The following is an 18,017-nucleotide window of genomic DNA, read 5'->3' on the forward strand; positions in this document are numbered from 1 at the left end:
AAGATGCATTTCAGTTTTAACTGGCCTAGCTGTTTTAATATAATATGAAGACTTTTGAAGGTCGAATGCAACATTCACATTCAAATGATTAAGGTCTCCATTAAGCTCTGCACACCAGGTGGTCCATAAGTTCATTCACCCATCAATGCAAAAAGCACATTTCCGAGAACCAGTTCATCTCAGTGTTTCGAGGCATAATTTGGCTACACAACTCAGCTCTGGAAGGAACTATCTTTAATTTTGATCCTTTTACAAACAAGGCTTAAAGAATCCTCTATTGTGGGAAACGGTTCACTATGTTTTTTGGTGCTGCTTCTTCATAATCCATCAATTTATTATCTTAGAAAATTAAACAAGAAATAAGTTTTAAAATGGTTTAATAAATCATTAACATTTAAGACCACATTTTGTAACAATTTTATGTGAGGAACAATATTGAAAAGGCCATTAATATACAACAGACTGCAACATAGGGGGATTTGCGTTCACCAATTCTTGCACATTTCCAAAATGTTCCCAGTAAACTGAAAAATTATTAAAACAAGTTAAAATTGTTGCATTGAAACTGATTTATTTATGGTTTGTTTTTCAAACTGATTGATGATGATGAGACAGAACAGCCACAATGAACAATTTGTTTTCTGTTTTATTTTTAATATTTGCTGTACAAATTAACTGTGTATATTGAAGCCGTTGTGCCCTAAAAGATAAGACATCTGGTGCATTCGTGTTGAGTGATGCACCGGTGATCGAATATCAGGCGAGTACCAATTTTTCTAACGAAATACATACTCAACAATTGTTCACGATTGACTTCCACAGTGAAGAAATAACATTGTGTAATAAAAATCAAACCCGTAAATTTATAATTTGTGTAATTGCTGGTGGTAGGACCTCTTGTGAGTCCGCGCGGGTGGGTACCGGGTTTGAAGGGTGGGGCAGCCGTTGTAACTACACTTGACCATTGTAATTATACCTTAGAACTTATATCTCAAGGTGGTTGGCGCATTTACGTTGTAGATGTCTATGGGCTCCAATAAACACTTAACACCAGGTGGGCTGTGAGCTCGTCCACCAAACTAAGCAATAAAAAAAAAGAAACTTATTGCAATAGCATTAGTAAGTTACATGCAACTTACCCAGTTTTATTCCGGTCCATGATACTTGGAAAAAATGATCTTAGATAAGCGCAGGTGCATATCAACAATAGTAATACGGATAAAAGGCTTTGAAAATTAAATATAGCACTCTGAAATAAACAGACATTAAATTAATTTGGTATGTTTTTTATTGATGGTATTACTGGATGAAAGTATGCACTTAAGTACTCACCATATTATGTTAATTTTTTTAATAAAAATGATTTCTAAATTTATAAAACATATCCTGCTATTCTTTAAATATTCAATATTCTGATAATATTAAAACGGAGCAGAAAAAAAGTTCAATAAGTAAATTGTAAACATAGATTATACACTTAATATACCATGACATGGGGTAAATTGGGATCCTGGGGTAAATTGGGACAAACCTGCGGAAGATTCTCAAAGTACTTGTAGCACGGAATCTACCTAATTTTCTTTAAGGTAATATTTATCAATGTATAGAAGAAAAACCAAGCTAACTATGGAAGTACTAAACATGAGTTAAGTTGGTCCCAAAAATTCGTCAAATTAAATTTAAAATAGTGGTTGAAAAGTGCGTTTTAAAACAGCTTAAAGAACTTTTAAAAAAAGTGATATTATCGTTGTTTTTTCAATAAGATCACAGTTTATATAAGTTTTTAATACACCTGGAAATACCACAACAAACGGTAAGTTGCAATATTCTTATTTTAAATACAATATTTCGACAAAATAAAAAATGTATATTTTTTCCTTTCTTTTTGGGGAAAATTGGAACGTATGTAGGGTAATTTGGAACGAGACTGGAAAAATTAGGGACGAGAAAACACAAAATTGGAACGCCAAAAGACAAAATAGGGATGGCTTGTTAGGGTTGTCACTGATATCTTATAATAGATTTTTTAGCCTATACTATCACTTAATTGCGTGATGTAAAGAAGGTTAATGTGTTTATCAGTTAGTTTATGTAAGTATTATAGGTAAAAGAAAAGTATATATGTAATTACTTTTTTTCGCGACATTTACCTTGTAATATCTGCCCGGTCGCATGTTCTTTATAGCAATAAAAAAAATTAAAAGTTAAAAGAACTCAAACGAATCAAAACTTTTGTTATTTCAGAATCTATTCACGCATCGAATCATGATTTTGTGATTTTGTCATTTGATTTTGATTCACAACGAACACACACAAATAAAAACAGGCCTCAGATTTTAAATGTAACATTAATTAAAAATCCGAGATATCCAATTATGGGTGAGTGAATTAATTGAGTTTAGTTATTTGCTTAGAAAGAATTTCTTTTATTTTTGTTATTATTGGCAGTAATCAGATAAAGCTGTTTTTTTATCTTATTCACCTGATATCTTACTCTTGCTCAAAGATTATTTTGAAAATGTTGATTAAATAAAATTGTATTATTGCATTTCCAGTCCTTTTGTTTTCAATTTTTTATTCTATTTTATGATTTTTTTTCAGAGTTGTGATTTTTAAGGAAATTAAATAATAATTTTCTAAAATATAACATGCACATACTTTTTTTGATCATTGTATTGTTTATTATCATTCATGTCACATCGCTTCGGAATAGAAACCAGCTTAATTTACACTATGTTGTGTATTGTGCTTAAATTATGGATTGTATTCATCATTTCGGTCCATATAAATAATTATATGGCACCTACCTATATATCGCAGTACTGCGAGTTGACAACCCTTACAAATATCCCAATTTAACCCTTAACCGTGTCAATTTACCCCGGACGCTGGGTAAATTGGGACGGCCATTATTTTACCGATTATTTCTTTAAATTGAATAATTAAAATAATGTAACGGTTTTTATCACCTAGGTACGTTCAAGACTCAACTTATTTCTTTGGTTGAGCAGTGACTATTTAATTGGAACTATGTTAAAATTCAATCTGAAGTTCGATTTTGTCCCTATTTACCCCATTCTACGGTATACGAGAATTGTAAACTAATTTCATTTTTTTTTGGGATTTCATGACCTAAGTAACTAAGACTTTTAGGTCAAGTAAACTAATTTCAATTTTAATTTAACTATTTTATTTATTTAACCTACATTCTTTAGATTTTATTAAAGATTTGATTATTATATCGTGAAGATACTATCTATGAATCGGAGTGCAAGTTAGTGTTAGTAGTATGTCCAGAGTGGAAAAAATAATGGTCTTACCTGCTTGTTTGCCTTGGTTTGGAAGGTGGCCATACTGAGGAATTGTAAGCTAGTGTTACATACTATTTCAAATTACTAAAAATGTATGGATGGAGAGTAAAACTATGTTCTATAGCTTTCAGTTTATTATGAAAAGTTCAGTTAAATTAAAATATAACAATATAGTATCATTATTAATGCTCCCATCAAAAATATCATCAAAGATTAAATACTTTTAGGTTTTTCGAGGGGGTTGATGATTCCCGCTTTCGTAGGCTTAACCCGCAATAGCTTACGAGGGAGCCCTGGATGGTGCTAAACGGGAGCCGAAAACATAACCAGATATAATCCGAATAAGGCGAAAGCATAACCGGTGGTAGGCCCTAGTCCGACTGGCTGGCGACCACCCTCCAACTTGAATCCGCCAAGTAGTGTCAGTATTATAGTGCACAATATAATACTGACCAAGCGTAATTTGTAATTATTTTTTCTAGTATTTTGGTATTTTGTGTTTCTTTTACTAAATAGCATTTGATAATTACGACAGTAATCTGTGTTTTATGGTCTCTAATTCTCACTACTTCTCACTGGGCTCACTGAATTTAACCTCCTTTTTTTGGATTTTCCTTTTTTTTAATTATTTGTTTGTCGTTTATTCGTTAATGTTCGAATGTAAAAATTGTTTGTTCGTTTTATTTATAATTAATTAAACAAATGATCACCCTTAAGTTGGCCCCTCATACTAGATATCTTTATTTTTATCGCTCAGATTAATTAATTTTGATTTATTATCGTTTGTTCAACGACTATTGGTGATTGTTCGCTCATAAAAATAATGAAATTCTCAATTATTAATTATTTTATATCTAATAAGCAAACAATCACCTCACGCCTACATTGCGCATGCGCCGATTTTCAGTCAACTGGCAAAATCGTATTTAATAGCGTTTTGTTAACAAGGTAATGAATAGTATCATTTTAACACGAAAGTTGTACTCCTAAAATATTCTTAGAATAATTAGAAATCACTGAAATTTCTATATGCTTGTCAGTGGCGTACCTAGAACTTTTGCCGCCCGGGGCGATCTCCAGTCTGCCGCCCTTTCTATTATAAGTCAATCAAATAGTGGTTTTTATAAATTAATACACATAAATAAATTATTAAGTTATTTAATCAATAAACATTAATGTAATGTAATGTATTAATGTAATGTATTACATAATACACAGAGTAAATTTTTTTAGACTTATTTGTATGCACTCGTAAACATATTTATATAATATCTACTCTTCTAGCTTTCATACTAGAAAAATCGTGTATAATGCTCTCAAAATTTATATTATTTGTAATTTCTTGTTCTATTGACAATATTGCAAGATTTTGTAGTCTTGATTGACTCATTGTAGAACGAAGATAATTTTTTATCAACTTCAATTTTGAGAAGCTTCGATGAAAGCATAGAAGCATAGATGAAAACATTTCTCTTCGTACTTCTTCTTCTAAGGATAGCCCCACGTCTTGCGAATTTTCCCCACTCATATTTTTTCTCCTTCTAACTCGACGCTCAGTCGATATTTTGCGTAAAACAGCGTTTTGTACTAGCGTATCTCTTTGTTCCATTAAATGTGTTTGCAAAGAATTTAGTTTTATATGGCATTGGTGGACATTTAACCTCTTTATTTGCAGGTATTTTTGAGCGTCATTAATTTCCAAAAGAACGGATTCCCATAAATGAAGGTAACATAGAAAAGAAAACGATTGCATAGAATTGAGTAATACTCCAGCATCTGATAGCGTTTTACTATGTTCTTCTTCAGATGTCAATTTTTCCAAAGCGCTTAAAATGTAAAAAAAAATTTTTTTTACTATAGTTACCGCGGCAGCTCTAGCGCTCCAGTGAGTTTCTACACTACGTTTAACACCTTGACCAGTGACCGAAAGTAAAACATTCCGTCTATGAGTGGAAGAAGAAAACAACGAAAACAACTGTTCGATAGTTACAAAAAATGTGATGGAATTGATAGCTGTAGAAGCTTCGTGCAAACATGCCAGGTTTAAAAGGAAGGGTCATCCGTGGCTATCGCACCATCTCCTTCGAGGCGGCGTGTGTACTGGCTGGGACGCCGCCTTGGGTCCTGGAGGCGGAGGCGCTCGCCGCTGACTATCAGTGGCGGGCTGACCTTCGTGCCCGGGGCATGGCACGTCCCAGCCCCAGTGTGGTCAGAGCGCGGAGGGCCCAATCTCGGCGGTCCGTGCTGGAGTCATGGTCCAGACGGCTGGCCGATCCTTCGGCTGGTCGTAGGACCGTCGAGGCGATTCGCCCGGTTCTTGTGAACTGGGTGAATCGTGACAGAGGACGCCTCACTTTCCGGCTCACGCAGGTGCTCACTGGGCATGGTTGCTTCGGTGAGTTCCTGCACCGGATCGGAGCCGAGCCGACGGCAGAGTGCCACCATTGTGGTTGCGACTTGGACACGGCGGAGCACACGCTCGTCGCCTGCCCCGCATGGGAGGGGTGGCGCCGTGTCCTCGTCGCAAAAATAGGAAACGACTTGTCGTTGCCGAGTGTTGTGGCATCGATGCTCGGTGACGACGAGTCGTGGAAGGCGATGCTCGACTTCTGCGAGTGCACCATCTCGCAGAAGGAGGCGGCGGGGCGCGTGAGAGACGCACAGGCCCGCCGCCGTCGAGCGGGGGCCAGGGAGGCGGATCTCGCCCAAGCCCTGGCCCTCTAAGTGTTTCGGGTCTCCCTCACATGTCGGCCTGGGGACCGGCGAAGGGGGCCTAAGAAGACGACGTGCAAGCTGCTCTGCACGCGTTTTATGCATGAGCATCCGGGTGATGGAAGGCCGGCTATCCTCAACGCTATCCTAACCCACGCTGGTTCTGACCCAGCGGGGCATTCCGTAGGATAGACCATTCTAACCGGTGCCATCTAGGCGGGCTTCGGATAGCCTGCCGACCGAGAGGGCTGGTGGTCGTGGCGCCGACGACCGCCAGTCCGGCGTCCCGAGGGGGAGGGTGATGGGAGAGATGTGCTCCGCACTAAACGCTTCACTTTCCCCCCCTTGCCTTTTCATGAGTTTTGTCTCATGCGAGGTTTGGACGTTGGTTGTTGAGAGACAGGAGGTTTTAGTCGGTTCGACTCCGACATGCCCCGCCCTCCATCCCCAGTGAAGGGCGGATGTCCAGCGATTTCCTCCTGACAAAAAAAAAAAAAAAATAGGTTTAAAAGGAATGATTTATACATGCTACAAATTCTGCATTTGGATTTACATATTTCTTTAATGCGAGTTTGAACACCGCTGTGCTTTCCTGCCATGACGGCAGCATTATCGTAAGCCTGTCCTCTGCAATTTTTTATGTCTAAACCGTCATTTTCTAATTTCGTTAAAATTATATCTGTGATTTCAACAGCAGTTTTTCCTTTAGTTTCTACAAAGTCAATAAACGATTCTAAAACTAACTAAACTTTAACTTTGCTACCTTCAATAACTACATATCTAATAATTTGACTGGTTTGATCTTTGTGTGAAATGTCAGGAGTGCTATCAAATATAATACAAAAGTATTTAGCCTGCTTTATTTGATCCATAATTGTTTTTCTGACTGCGCCTCTCAATAGCTCTATGAATTCGTTCTGAATCTTCGGCGACAAATAAGAGAGACTATATTTATTACCCATCTTAATTTTTACTACATGTTCTCGTAATACTGGGTCGTACTTAGCCAATAAGTCAACAACCTCGAGAAAATTTCCTCTATTTTCCAGTAAATCGATGTTTTCCTGATGAACACTTTCACGATGTCCTCGAAATGCCAAATTTTGTTTTGCTAAGAATCTAATTATATCAAGTATTCTTGTTAGAATTTCCTTCCATTTTTTTATTTCTTTATCAATATTCTGTTGTTGTAGTTTGTCAATAGTTGCTCCACTTCCAAGTCTTATTTCTAATCCCTTCCATTTGTAATATGATCGGATGTGCAGCGAACTAACCACATGTTGACTAATTTTAGGATTAAGTTTCCACCATTTGTTAAAACCATTTTCCGTATTAAAACCTGCTTGACAAAGATTATCAAACAGTTTGCAGCAGAAACAATAAATACTTTTCTTCGATGGTAATATACGATCTTAAGAGCTTTTCGCCATTAGGCTAAATTTGAAAAAACCAGTCCCGACTCAGTTTTCTTGTTTCACCTTTGGCTTTGCTTGTATTATTAGAACGTTTTAATCCTTCGCTGAAGTCGGCGTCTAAATTTTGAATTAAAAAGGGACCTTGATGTACCAGAATTACTCTTGTATTGTCGTCAATTTTGTTAGGCCATAATCCAATATCTTTCATAGAAACAGACAGAATAATTTGTGCAGCAGATTCTTCATCAGGACTTGATAAACTTTCTACTTCTTCGCCAGTGTGTGAAGCAGGTCTTTCCTCTTGAACAACATTGGATAATGTTTTTTCGCCTTCGAGCGCTGCTTCTTCACCCGTTTTTAAGGCAACAATACTAAAAGAACTAGAAGTTGGCTTATGAGAGATGTATTTGAGTAGTGCTCCAGTGTTTTTAATCTGTATTTCCTCCCTTTTCTTTCTTTTCTTTCTAAATGACGCACCGCTTTCTTTTACTCGTTTCATCCTAGGGATATATAATAAAAATATAACTTGCCGAAATAAATAGTATATTATTTATAGAAAACGGCAAAGCTATTTTACTTCGCTGAATAACATCTATATCTACAATACGTAATACAATATGCTTAACAATTATAAATTCCCCAAATGCACTTGCACCCTAATAATTTGTTTCACTCTTCACTGTTAAAAGATTGAATCGCTAATGAACAAAATGGTTTTTAAGCAATTTATCAATCCAAATACAATTCTTCAAAACGGACTGAGAATATTTATCTATTTGCGAGTTCTGAAATTGTAACTTCGTCAGTATTTTAGTTTTATCTCGTTTAGATTTTGTTGTTTGAAAAAGATAGTTCTTATGCCGGCGCCCTAATGCCTTGCAGACCTAGCAGAGCACCTTCCGCCGGCCCTGTTTTTCAAAAGAAAAATCGATGAATAAAAAAATATTGATATATTACTTCAAAGTAATCATATAAACTTTTCAAACGAAATGACATTTATAAACTGATATTAAAAAATTTTAGTTAGGAAAAATTGCCGAACAAAATCGAAAAGATACTTTTACGAATTCAAAGAATTTTTATTAATACAATAAAATCAAATTATTACCTTGTTCTTGAATTAGCATTCAAAATTTACACTAATATGCATTTATATACACCGATGAATAATATTCGAAATCATATAGTTAATCATAATTTATATAAATCAAATATTAAACTTATAATAATCATAATAATCATTTATTATTCAAGAAAGAAAATAAATATGAAATGAATAAATTGTTTTAAACAACTAAAAGTAAATGCTAAAATGCCGCCCCAGGGTAAGTGCCGCCCGGTGCGGACCGCACCCACCGCCCCCCCCTAGGTACGCCACTGATGCTTGTTAATATTCAATATCATTAAAAATAACTGAATTTATTAAGACCGCGCTAATCATACTTTAACGACTAATTGACCGTCTTCACTGACATATTTTTGTTGAAGTATTGTTGAAGTTTTCAATATTTTTTTGATCTACATAAGAAATATTAGACAGTATAAATGCACTTGTTAACAAAACGCTATTAAATACGATTTTGCCAGTTGACTGAAAATCGGCGCATGCGCAATGTAGGCGTGAGGTGATTGTTTGCTTATTAGATATAAAATAATTAATAATTGAGAATTTAATTATTTTTATGAGCGAACAATCACCAATAGTCGTCGAACAAACGATAATAAATCAAAATTAATTAATCTGAGCAATAAAAATAAAGATATCTAGTATGAGGGGCCAACTTAAGGATGATCATTTGTTTAATTAATTATAAATAAAACGAACAAACAATTTTTACATTCGAACATTAACGAATAAACGACAAACAAATAATTAAAAATAAAAATAAAACCGAAAATCAAAAATGAGGGGCCAAATTCAGTAAGCCTTCTCATTGACAATGTTTTCGAATTTCTGATAGGTCTGTGCTGTGATCGTCATGCACAGATAATACCCATATGTGATGTTTTGAGTTTAAACTTTCAATGAACTAGTAAAAAACGATTTGTATATTTCAATACCTACCTATGTATTTATTCATATTCAATTAATTCAATTACGTGTTATTGTGTGCATTAATAATGGAGGAGGATAAATTCGCGCTGGTTGAAAAAATAATAAAAGATATTGAAAATGTTTTATCGAAAAACGCTGAGTTGTAAATATATTTGGCACAAATTCAAAGATAATCGGAATTTATTTAAATATATTAAAACGTAAAATATTTTCAGGTACGCTTTCGACATAGTTCCAGTGGATAGTAATTTTCGCAATAAAACTCCGGTTCTTCACTTAGAAAATTGCTTAGGGCTGGAGTCGTGGTGTGTTAAGCATGTGTACATGTATTGCTACTCAGAATTAATGGATAAATATTTCTGCAAAACTAAACGTCGAAACAGCACACTCGGCTCTATACATTCGGAAAAACTAGGTCGATTATTGAGTGTAACACTTTTACTGAACCCAGAACTTAATACATTATGGAACAAAAGGCGTGATATGGTACTCAGAAATTTATTAGAAAAAAGTTCAGAGTTGAAATTGACTAGATTAGTATTGTCAAGGAAACCCAAATGTAATGAGGCGTTTGGGTATAGACGATGGTTACTCGAGGCTATATTACAAGGTATAGTGAATAAATGAATTAGTAGATACTGAATTATTAAATTTCCTAAAACACTAATGTTTCAGAACGTTAAAGCTCGTAGTTATAAATTAGATTACAAAAGATACAGTGCACACTAGGCAGTACATTGTCTGTCCGTGGCATAAACACAAGAAATTATGAATTGCTTAATTAATTGTTATCTCAGCCTGTTTTTGTTCATTCTGAGATCATACTTGACTCCAATAATATTTATTGATTTACTCTAGCTTAATTGGATATTTTTCATCTTCCATTATAGCAATATAATAGCTGAAACATAAATACATTATAAGAAAATAGGTAAAATGGATATAAAATGTCTAGTTCTTGATTGTAATAAATAAATTTAATCAGAAAAGAGATAAAAGAAACAATTATGACACATTGAATTTAATATATTGAATTTAAAATACAAGTATTATTTCTAACTACACTAAAGAATTGCCTTCATTTTCAGATGAAAACCTCCAATCAAACTATATCCAGAATCTTGTTAATGAGGAGTTTCATCTCTGTCAAATTGCCTCGGATAAAAGTCCTAATAATTATCACAGTTGGAACCATCGTATGTGGCTGCTTAATACATTAAAGAAAATTACAAATTTTAGCTTGGACCTCTTGTACATCAAAGAATATAATTTCTCGGAAAGATGGACATCAAAACATGTTTCAGATTTTAGTTGTTTTCACTATAGACAATATTGCATAAAAAATGTTATCTTACATTTGAATGATGTATTCTGGAAAATGTTTCAAAACAGCATTGAAATTGATTTACGTAAATGTTTTGTTAATGTTTTGTTAAAAGCTTTACAGAATGATATGACTTTACTGAACGCAGACGATAATTTAATGGAGTACTCTGAAGAAAAGTTAATAAATTTGCTCCTTTCAAATACTAGAAATTGTAACTGTAAACATAATAATGTTTATCTATGTAGAAAATTTGAAGTACTTTTCCGTGAATTAGTTTTAAATAGTGAATTGATACAGTTCTATAAGTGGCATGAGTCACTATGGTACCATAGACGGTACATCGTTCATGAGTTGATCATTTCCATGTATGAATATTTCGGATTGAAGAAGCAGAATGGGGCTCTAGTCAAAGACAATTGTAAGAAATGTAATTCTAATGATTTAAGGCAAAAGCAAGTGAAGATAGTAAGATATGATTGTAATCATGTTTATTCTAGTGCTATATTTAAAGTGCTCATCTCGCATGAAAGAAAGTTCATTGCAGAAAGAAACAGTGATTCAGATAAATTTGCAGAAAGACATGAAAAATACTTGAAATTTGTTGAAGGATTAAATATTGTTATATGAATAGTTCTGTGTTTCTTGTGTGAATTTATGTTTAAACAATTACAAATGCCGTACTTAAACTGGAGTCAAGTTAGGCAAGCAAGCAAGGCTATAGGCTGAATGCTTGGAATCTTTTTACATTTGTAATTGCAGGTATTTTTTTTGAAAATTGTAATTCTAGTTTTGAAACAGGATTTTGTATGATCTAATCAAATAAGATAATGTTATAAAAGTATACCACAATATTAAAAGACATTTTAATTAAAATGATGCCGATTTTTTTAACATTGGACAAGCTTCCTCTCTCCCACTCACCTTGAGATATTAATATGGATTTAGTCTTGATTAGACTCAAATAACGGCTCCAATGGTTCGGATCAAATGGCTACTTCCTATTAAACGAAACGTATGTCTTTCGCGGCAGAAATAGGCAGGACATACTCGTGTGGACGCACAATCCGCTTTATATTGGTCATGGTCCTAATTTAGAAATACTCCGAGTAGTTTTATGTTGTTTCTTACAAAGCGCATTTGATTTGGGACTTTGGATTATTATAATTTTTTTTTATAGGCCGACGAGGCGGCCCACCCGGTGGTGAGTGGTTACCGTCGCCCATGGACTTCAGGAATGCCAATTGCAGAGCCAAGCCGCTGCCTACCGTTAAGTACTTTTTACAAGCCTCGTTTGAAGAAGGGTATGTCATAGCGCTCGGGAAACACCGTGGAGGGGAGCTCATTCCAAAGCCGGATGGTACGTGGCAAAAAAGATCGCAAAAAACGCACTGTGGATGAACGCAGTGGCTGCAGGTAGTATGGATGAACTCTACTCCGGAGGCGGGCGGTGCGATGGTAAAAACGAGATGAAGGTATTATTTCAAACAATTCCGCAGATGGAGCATACGGTACAAAATAGAGAGGGAAACGAAGTCCCTCCGCAGACCCAGAGGTTCCAAACGATCTGTGAGAAAGGGAGTCTCGACAATCCGAAAGGCTCTCTTCTGTGTGGAGTCAAATGGAAGAAGCTGGTATTTGGGAGCCCCGACCCAGAAATGGGATGCCGGACTTGTGCTTTATAAAGCAAAAGTCTTTGTCCAGGCGTGAAGTACCACTTTGCTCTGTTGAGGAATCCGAAGATTTTGGACGCCAACTTGGCTTTGCCTTCCAAATTAAGAACTAAATTAGGAACTAAATCGCATTAATTTTAAGTCGTCGTGACTTAAAGGATAAGACGTCCGTTACATACGTATGTAGCGATGCAACGGTGTTCGAATCCCGCAGGCGGGTACCAATTTTTCTAATGAATAAATACGTACTTGAGAAATGTTCACGATTGTCTTCCACGGTGAAGGAATGACATCGTGTAATAAAAATCAAACCTGCAAAATTATAATTTGCGTAATTACTGGTGGTAGGACCTCTTGTGAGTTCGCGCGGGTAGGTACCACCGTCCTGTCTATTTCTGCCGTGAAGCAGTAATGCGTTTCGGTTTGAAGGGCGGGGCAGCCGTTGTAACCATACTGAGACCTTAAACCTTATATCTCAAGGTGGGTGGCGCGTTTATGTTGTAGATATCTATGGGCTCCAGGAACCACTTAACACCAGGTGGGCTGTGAGCTCGTCAACACATATAAATAAAAAAATCGAAAAAAAAATAAAAAATAAAAATTAGAAAGGAAAAAAAACGAAAAAACGTTATATCTCTGAAAATTTACCCTGGCATGGTCGATTTAACCCGTCAAATAAGGGCAGCGAAAATATGTTTTTTTCCTAGAGTAACGAATGTTTTGTGACAATATGAGGTCGTGTTTATTCCGATTGTTCTGCCTTTAATGAGTGCTATGGCAGACTTCATGAGAGATGGCAACCTTCAAATGAGGTTTGTGAAGAATATTGCGCAGTGGAGGCATAGTTATGTGTCAATGTTGACGTCTGCAGACGGTGGTATCAAAACAAAAAAAAAAAAAAAAACAAAAATGAGGCTTAGACCTTAAATTTCAAGGTAGACCGTGCCATTCACGTTGTCATGGACTTTGGTAAATGCCTATCATGGACTAGGTCATGAGCAGTGTGACTAGGCTATTTAATTCTAAAAAAAATACAAAAGTCACGCTATAAACGTTGAGGCGGCCATTGTATGCTATCGCCAACGTCCTTGTGCTCTATTGAAATATTGAGCACCATCGCACTTGTCTTGTCGATTTGACAGTAGACCTACCAATGCAAATTTTTTTTATTGCTCTTGTAGGCAGATGAGCATACGGCCCACCTGACGGTGAGTGCTTACCGTCGCCCATGGACTTGAGCAATGCCAGGGGCAGAGCCAAGCCTCTGCCTACCGCTTCATACTCTCCACAATCTTTCGACGTGTTGGTATTACTGCTTAGTCGTACCATTTACTGCTGCTGCGTTTGCTGTTTTTCAGCTGTTCTTGATTTTAATTTATGTCTTGTGTCTATGAACTCATATAAACACCTAGCACTAAATATGTACAAATTAAACAGTTAAAAGTAAGGTATGTTCCAACCGTCGAGAAAGTTCGATTGATACAATATGGAATTGCAGGCGTAAAATTGCAACATTTATACCATGTTGATACAATAGTTCACTTCGCGATTTTTTTTTAAATAAAATAAAAAAAAGCTACATATTCCATTCCGTTGCGACCCACAAGGAACGCATTCGCTATGCGTCATGATAATCGCCTTATCGTTGCCGCCGCTGACAACTCCCCGAATCCTGATCATGCAGGAGCCAGTCGCCGTCGACGCCTTAGACGTGTCTACGGATCTATCCTTACGGATCCATCAGATCCAATAACCTTTGCATTAGACGTCTTCAGGTCTGACACTAGGAGCGGGGTCAGGGACCCCGGTAACCGTACTTACTCGTCGAACTCGACAAAGAGGTCGACGTGCAACCTAACCCATGCATCAGCCCGTTGAGTTTTTCACCGGATCTTCTCAGCGGGTCGCGATTCCGATCCGGTAGTAGATTCATTCGCGAAGCAGCTGCTCTTGAGTTGATAGGCCTCCTTCGGAGACGCTCGGGCAGTTGTTAGCAAATCCCATTCCTCCTGGCTGAGCCTTCGCTCATTCACCCGTCCTGGTGAAACTGGAAAGGCCTCCGGGCCACCAGTAATATTTCAATCCTGAGCTAGTTCCAGGACTTGAACTAACTTGGACTAATTGAAGAACATCATGATTTATTTATTATCTATTGTTATCAAAATTAAATTATAAGTTCTTAACATGCCCACGACTATGTGACACCCTCCTGGCGCCAAAGCTGGATCCGCCCTTGTGTGGAGCTTCCCCTCTGAAATAGCACCGCAGTACTTTTCGCTGGGTTGATGTCTATGCGCCATTTTCGGAACCACTGTCCTAGGGATAGAATAAAAAAAAAAACTACCTTACAAAGTTATCAACTTTATTTTATTTACAATGATTTATAAAAAATATATAATATATAATAAAAATATGTTATTTTTTGTACGTTATTAGAAAGTTAAAGTTAGGATGCTACGAATACCGTGGACTGCCATGAGAACAAACGAGTCCATTCTAAGGGAGCTAGACATCCGAAAAAGGCTCTCTTCCATCTGCCGGGAACGTGTTATGAGCTTCTTCGTACACATCATGCGGTCTCCCAGACATGAATTAGAGAAGCTCATAATTACGGGTCGCATAGAGGGCAAGCTTGCCGTGGGCAGAACACCAGCCAGATGGTCAGATCTAGCAAGAGAAGCACTCGGTGGTAGTCTGTACCATGCAGTCCATGCCACCCATGATCGAGCACATTGGAAGTACTTCGCATGTGGTAGCGATCCTCAGTAGTGAGGGAACGATATAGAAGAGAAAGTTAAGTCGTACACTGTGTGCATTACTAATAAAAATCATACATTACGGACGTTTTTTCCCGGTTAGGGTACCCCTCCGCATCGTCCCATAAGAAAATCCCATAAAAATAATGTAAAATTCAGATTACTTTTACCTATTTGCAAATTGGAAAAGAACTCCGTGCATGGCAGATATAGTGGCTCTGAGGCATCGTATGAAATATTAATGCCGTCATCTTCTTTTTTACCACCAAATCATCTGCGATCGGAGCAGTTCACGACTACACATAAGCGCTCATATTTTCAAGACGTAATATTATATGCTACGTATCACTAACACCATAATATCGTGTAATAGAAATGCCAAAAATTATCGAGAGTGAGCTCGCACGCGTATTTTCCACTATCATATTTATTTCAGCTGCAAAGCAGTTAAGTATTACGGTTCGAACGTTATACCGTCTTTGTACAATATAATTGAGACTGCGACATAATATATTGTATACATTTGCTTTCTACTGTCAATGGGTTTCGGTAAAGTGGTAACCGACTGTCACTATGTGGGTCGAAAGGATTTTTTTATTTATTTTTTTATTGCTTAGAAGTGTGGACGAGCTCACAGCCCACCTGGTGTTAAGTGGTCACTGGAGCCCATAGACATCTACAGCGTAAATGCGCCACACACCTTGAGATACAGTTCTAAGTTCTCAGTATAGTCACAACGGCTGCCCCACCCTCCAAACCGAAACGCATTACTGCTTCACGGCAGAAATAGGCGGGGCGGTGGTACCTACCCGTGCGGACTCACAAGAGGTCCTACCACCAGTAACTCACAAGAGGTCCTACCACCAGTAAACTCACAAGAGGTCCTACCACCAGGATTGTCAGTTAACTGAAACAATATTTAATCTATTACAAACTTGATCATTACACCTATCATAAAAATAGCAATGAAACTATAAAAAAATATTTAAATGTACATTTCTAATTAATTATTGTACCCTCGCCGGGGAAAGTATGTTTCATAATGAGTATAATATCGTGCGATCCTGAACCGATTAAAACGCCAATAGCTTGAACACACGAACAAGACAATAATGATTCATAGCAGCGAGAGATGCTAAAACTCAAAAGTAGTGATTGAAAGATTTAATTTCTATAACAAAGAATATTAAGAGTGGAGTTACTGAAACACAGCACTAACGCTCGTGGCTTAAGAAATAGAAGAATCCAATTAGTGGGCGAAGGAAAATACATACGCAAGAAATACCATCCTAACTTGGCGGCATGCCAAATATAAACTTATGTATCAACAAAGTACGTATGTATTGAAGCAAGCAGACGTAAGCGTAACATCGTTGCATTAGATAGCAATATTTTAACTCACACGTTCAATAATTATCTAAAACACTATGTAAAACAATAAGTGCATGCATACGTATTACGCATTGGGGGACAATGTGGGTCAGTAGGCACAAGTCTCAGCTCAACAAATCAATTTGACTAGAAAACAGCCAACCATCTTTAAATTTTAACTCAAAATATGGTGAAAAGCCTTCACATAAAGTCGTATTTTAAATGTCAGTAGTAAGGCTGTAAGTACATTGTTTTGTTTCGATGTTCGTAGCGTCACAGCGTCACAACCGTGTCAGCCGTTCGCGGGTTCGACTACGATCGATATTTCAAGTCATCGGGTAAGTTCGGGACAGTTCGGAAAATGCCGAGCGATATGCCGGTTACCACGTGCGATTTACGTAATAATGGTACAAGTCATTGACAAAGATTTTGAAATTCAACAAGCGGTTCCGCCGTGTTGCAACTTGTAGTTTTTTGCGAATGCAAATACATTCAAGCATTTACTTGAACAAAAAAATACTATAGTTCCTTTTTCATTCTTTTTTATCATTTTAGTAAATTATCTTGGTCTCTTGAATGTAAGATAGCTTTAATAAGCTTATATTTGTTGAATGTAGTAAGCGTATTTTTAAATAGAACAGTATTAATAAATTTTTACAGTAAAATGTATATAAAATAATTTTGTATTTACAATTCGGCTAGAGGAAGAAAATCCGTTTTACCAAAAAAGTGCAGATATTTTGGGCGCGTCACGGGTGAACCAACTCAAGGACCATTTAGTGTTTGGTGGTTCTTGCTTGCCTTATTACGGCTCTCCCATGCTCAACCGAAAGGCATGGCTTTTTCGCTGCAGAACTAGGGAGGGTACTATTATCTACCATTGCACAATATGCCAAACCAAAACACATTAATTTAATGCTTTGAAAATGCTACGGGGCACTTCGCTGAACGATTTAGTTACCTTCGATTGCACTCACGGCGAAAAATAGTACAACTCTAAGCCACAAAACTAAAATAAAATCATTGTTTGAATTTTATAGAGTATAGAAAAAATATAGGCTAGCTCTGTTTTTATCTTAATGAATAGTGTAATAAATAGTAGGTATGTACTAACAATTCTGTGCAATGTTTGTCCGTGAAATAAATAAAAAGCATTATATATTAACGGTAGTTAATGTTTTTTTAATATTATATTAGTTAAGTTAGTTATTAATCAATTAGTTATATATTTCATTTTATATGAAAACGGTATATATCTGTTTATTGTATGTATATATTTTCTTTAATAATGTATTGTCTATACTACACCGCAACATACCTGCTATATTTTTATATTTTCCAGAATTTCTGTAAATTAAACGGTTGCCTGGAAGAGATCGCTTTTAGCGATAAGACCGCC

At 36.4% G+C, this 18,017-nt stretch overlaps 2 protein-coding genes across 2 annotated transcripts; one reads left to right on the forward strand and one right to left on the reverse strand.

The window, feature by feature from the left end:
- Positions 1-360: 360 nt before the first annotated feature.
- Positions 361-1,494, reverse strand: LOC101743845 (protein kish-A). Its single transcript, XM_004929650.5, has 3 exons — positions 1,333-1,494; positions 1,140-1,249; positions 361-524 (listed from the first exon to the last, which is right to left on the reverse strand). The coding sequence occupies exons 1-3, from the start codon at positions 1,333-1,335 to the stop codon at positions 419-421; spliced, it is 219 nt and encodes a 72-aa protein (XP_004929707.1). The 5' UTR covers positions 1,336-1,494; the 3' UTR covers positions 361-418.
- Positions 1,495-9,417: 7,923 nt separating this feature from the next.
- LOC101743992 (protein prenyltransferase alpha subunit repeat-containing protein 1) lies at positions 9,418-11,694 on the forward strand. The gene is made up of 3 exons (XM_004929651.4): positions 9,418-9,636; positions 9,710-10,104; positions 10,583-11,694. The coding sequence occupies exons 1-3, from the start codon at positions 9,560-9,562 to the stop codon at positions 11,446-11,448; spliced, it is 1,338 nt and encodes a 445-aa protein (XP_004929708.2). The 5' UTR covers positions 9,418-9,559; the 3' UTR covers positions 11,449-11,694.
- The last annotated feature ends 6,323 nt before the right edge of the window (positions 11,695-18,017 follow it).

Source organism: Bombyx mori, chromosome 21 (genome assembly GCF_030269925.1).
Source record: "Bombyx mori chromosome 21, ASM3026992v2".
In the NCBI taxonomy this organism is placed as follows: domain Eukaryota; kingdom Metazoa; phylum Arthropoda; class Insecta; order Lepidoptera; family Bombycidae; genus Bombyx; species Bombyx mori.

Bases quoted from the DNA above. Each gene is read 5' to 3' on its own strand.
- LOC101743845 (XM_004929650.5), bottom strand. The intron at 525-1,139 runs GTAAGTTGCATG...ATAATTTTTCAG, and splicing joins ATGGACCGGAATAAAACTGG to TTTACTGGGAACATTTTGGA.
- LOC101743992 (XM_004929651.4), top strand. From the start codon at position 9,560: ATGGAGGAGGATAAATTCGCGCTGGTTGAAAAAATAATAAAAGATATT. The intron at 9,637-9,709 runs GTAAATATATTT...AAATATTTTCAG, and splicing joins TTATCGAAAAACGCTGAGTT to GTACGCTTTCGACATAGTTC. The intron at 10,105-10,582 runs GTATAGTGAATA...CTTCATTTTCAG, and splicing joins ACTCGAGGCTATATTACAAG to ATGAAAACCTCCAATCAAAC.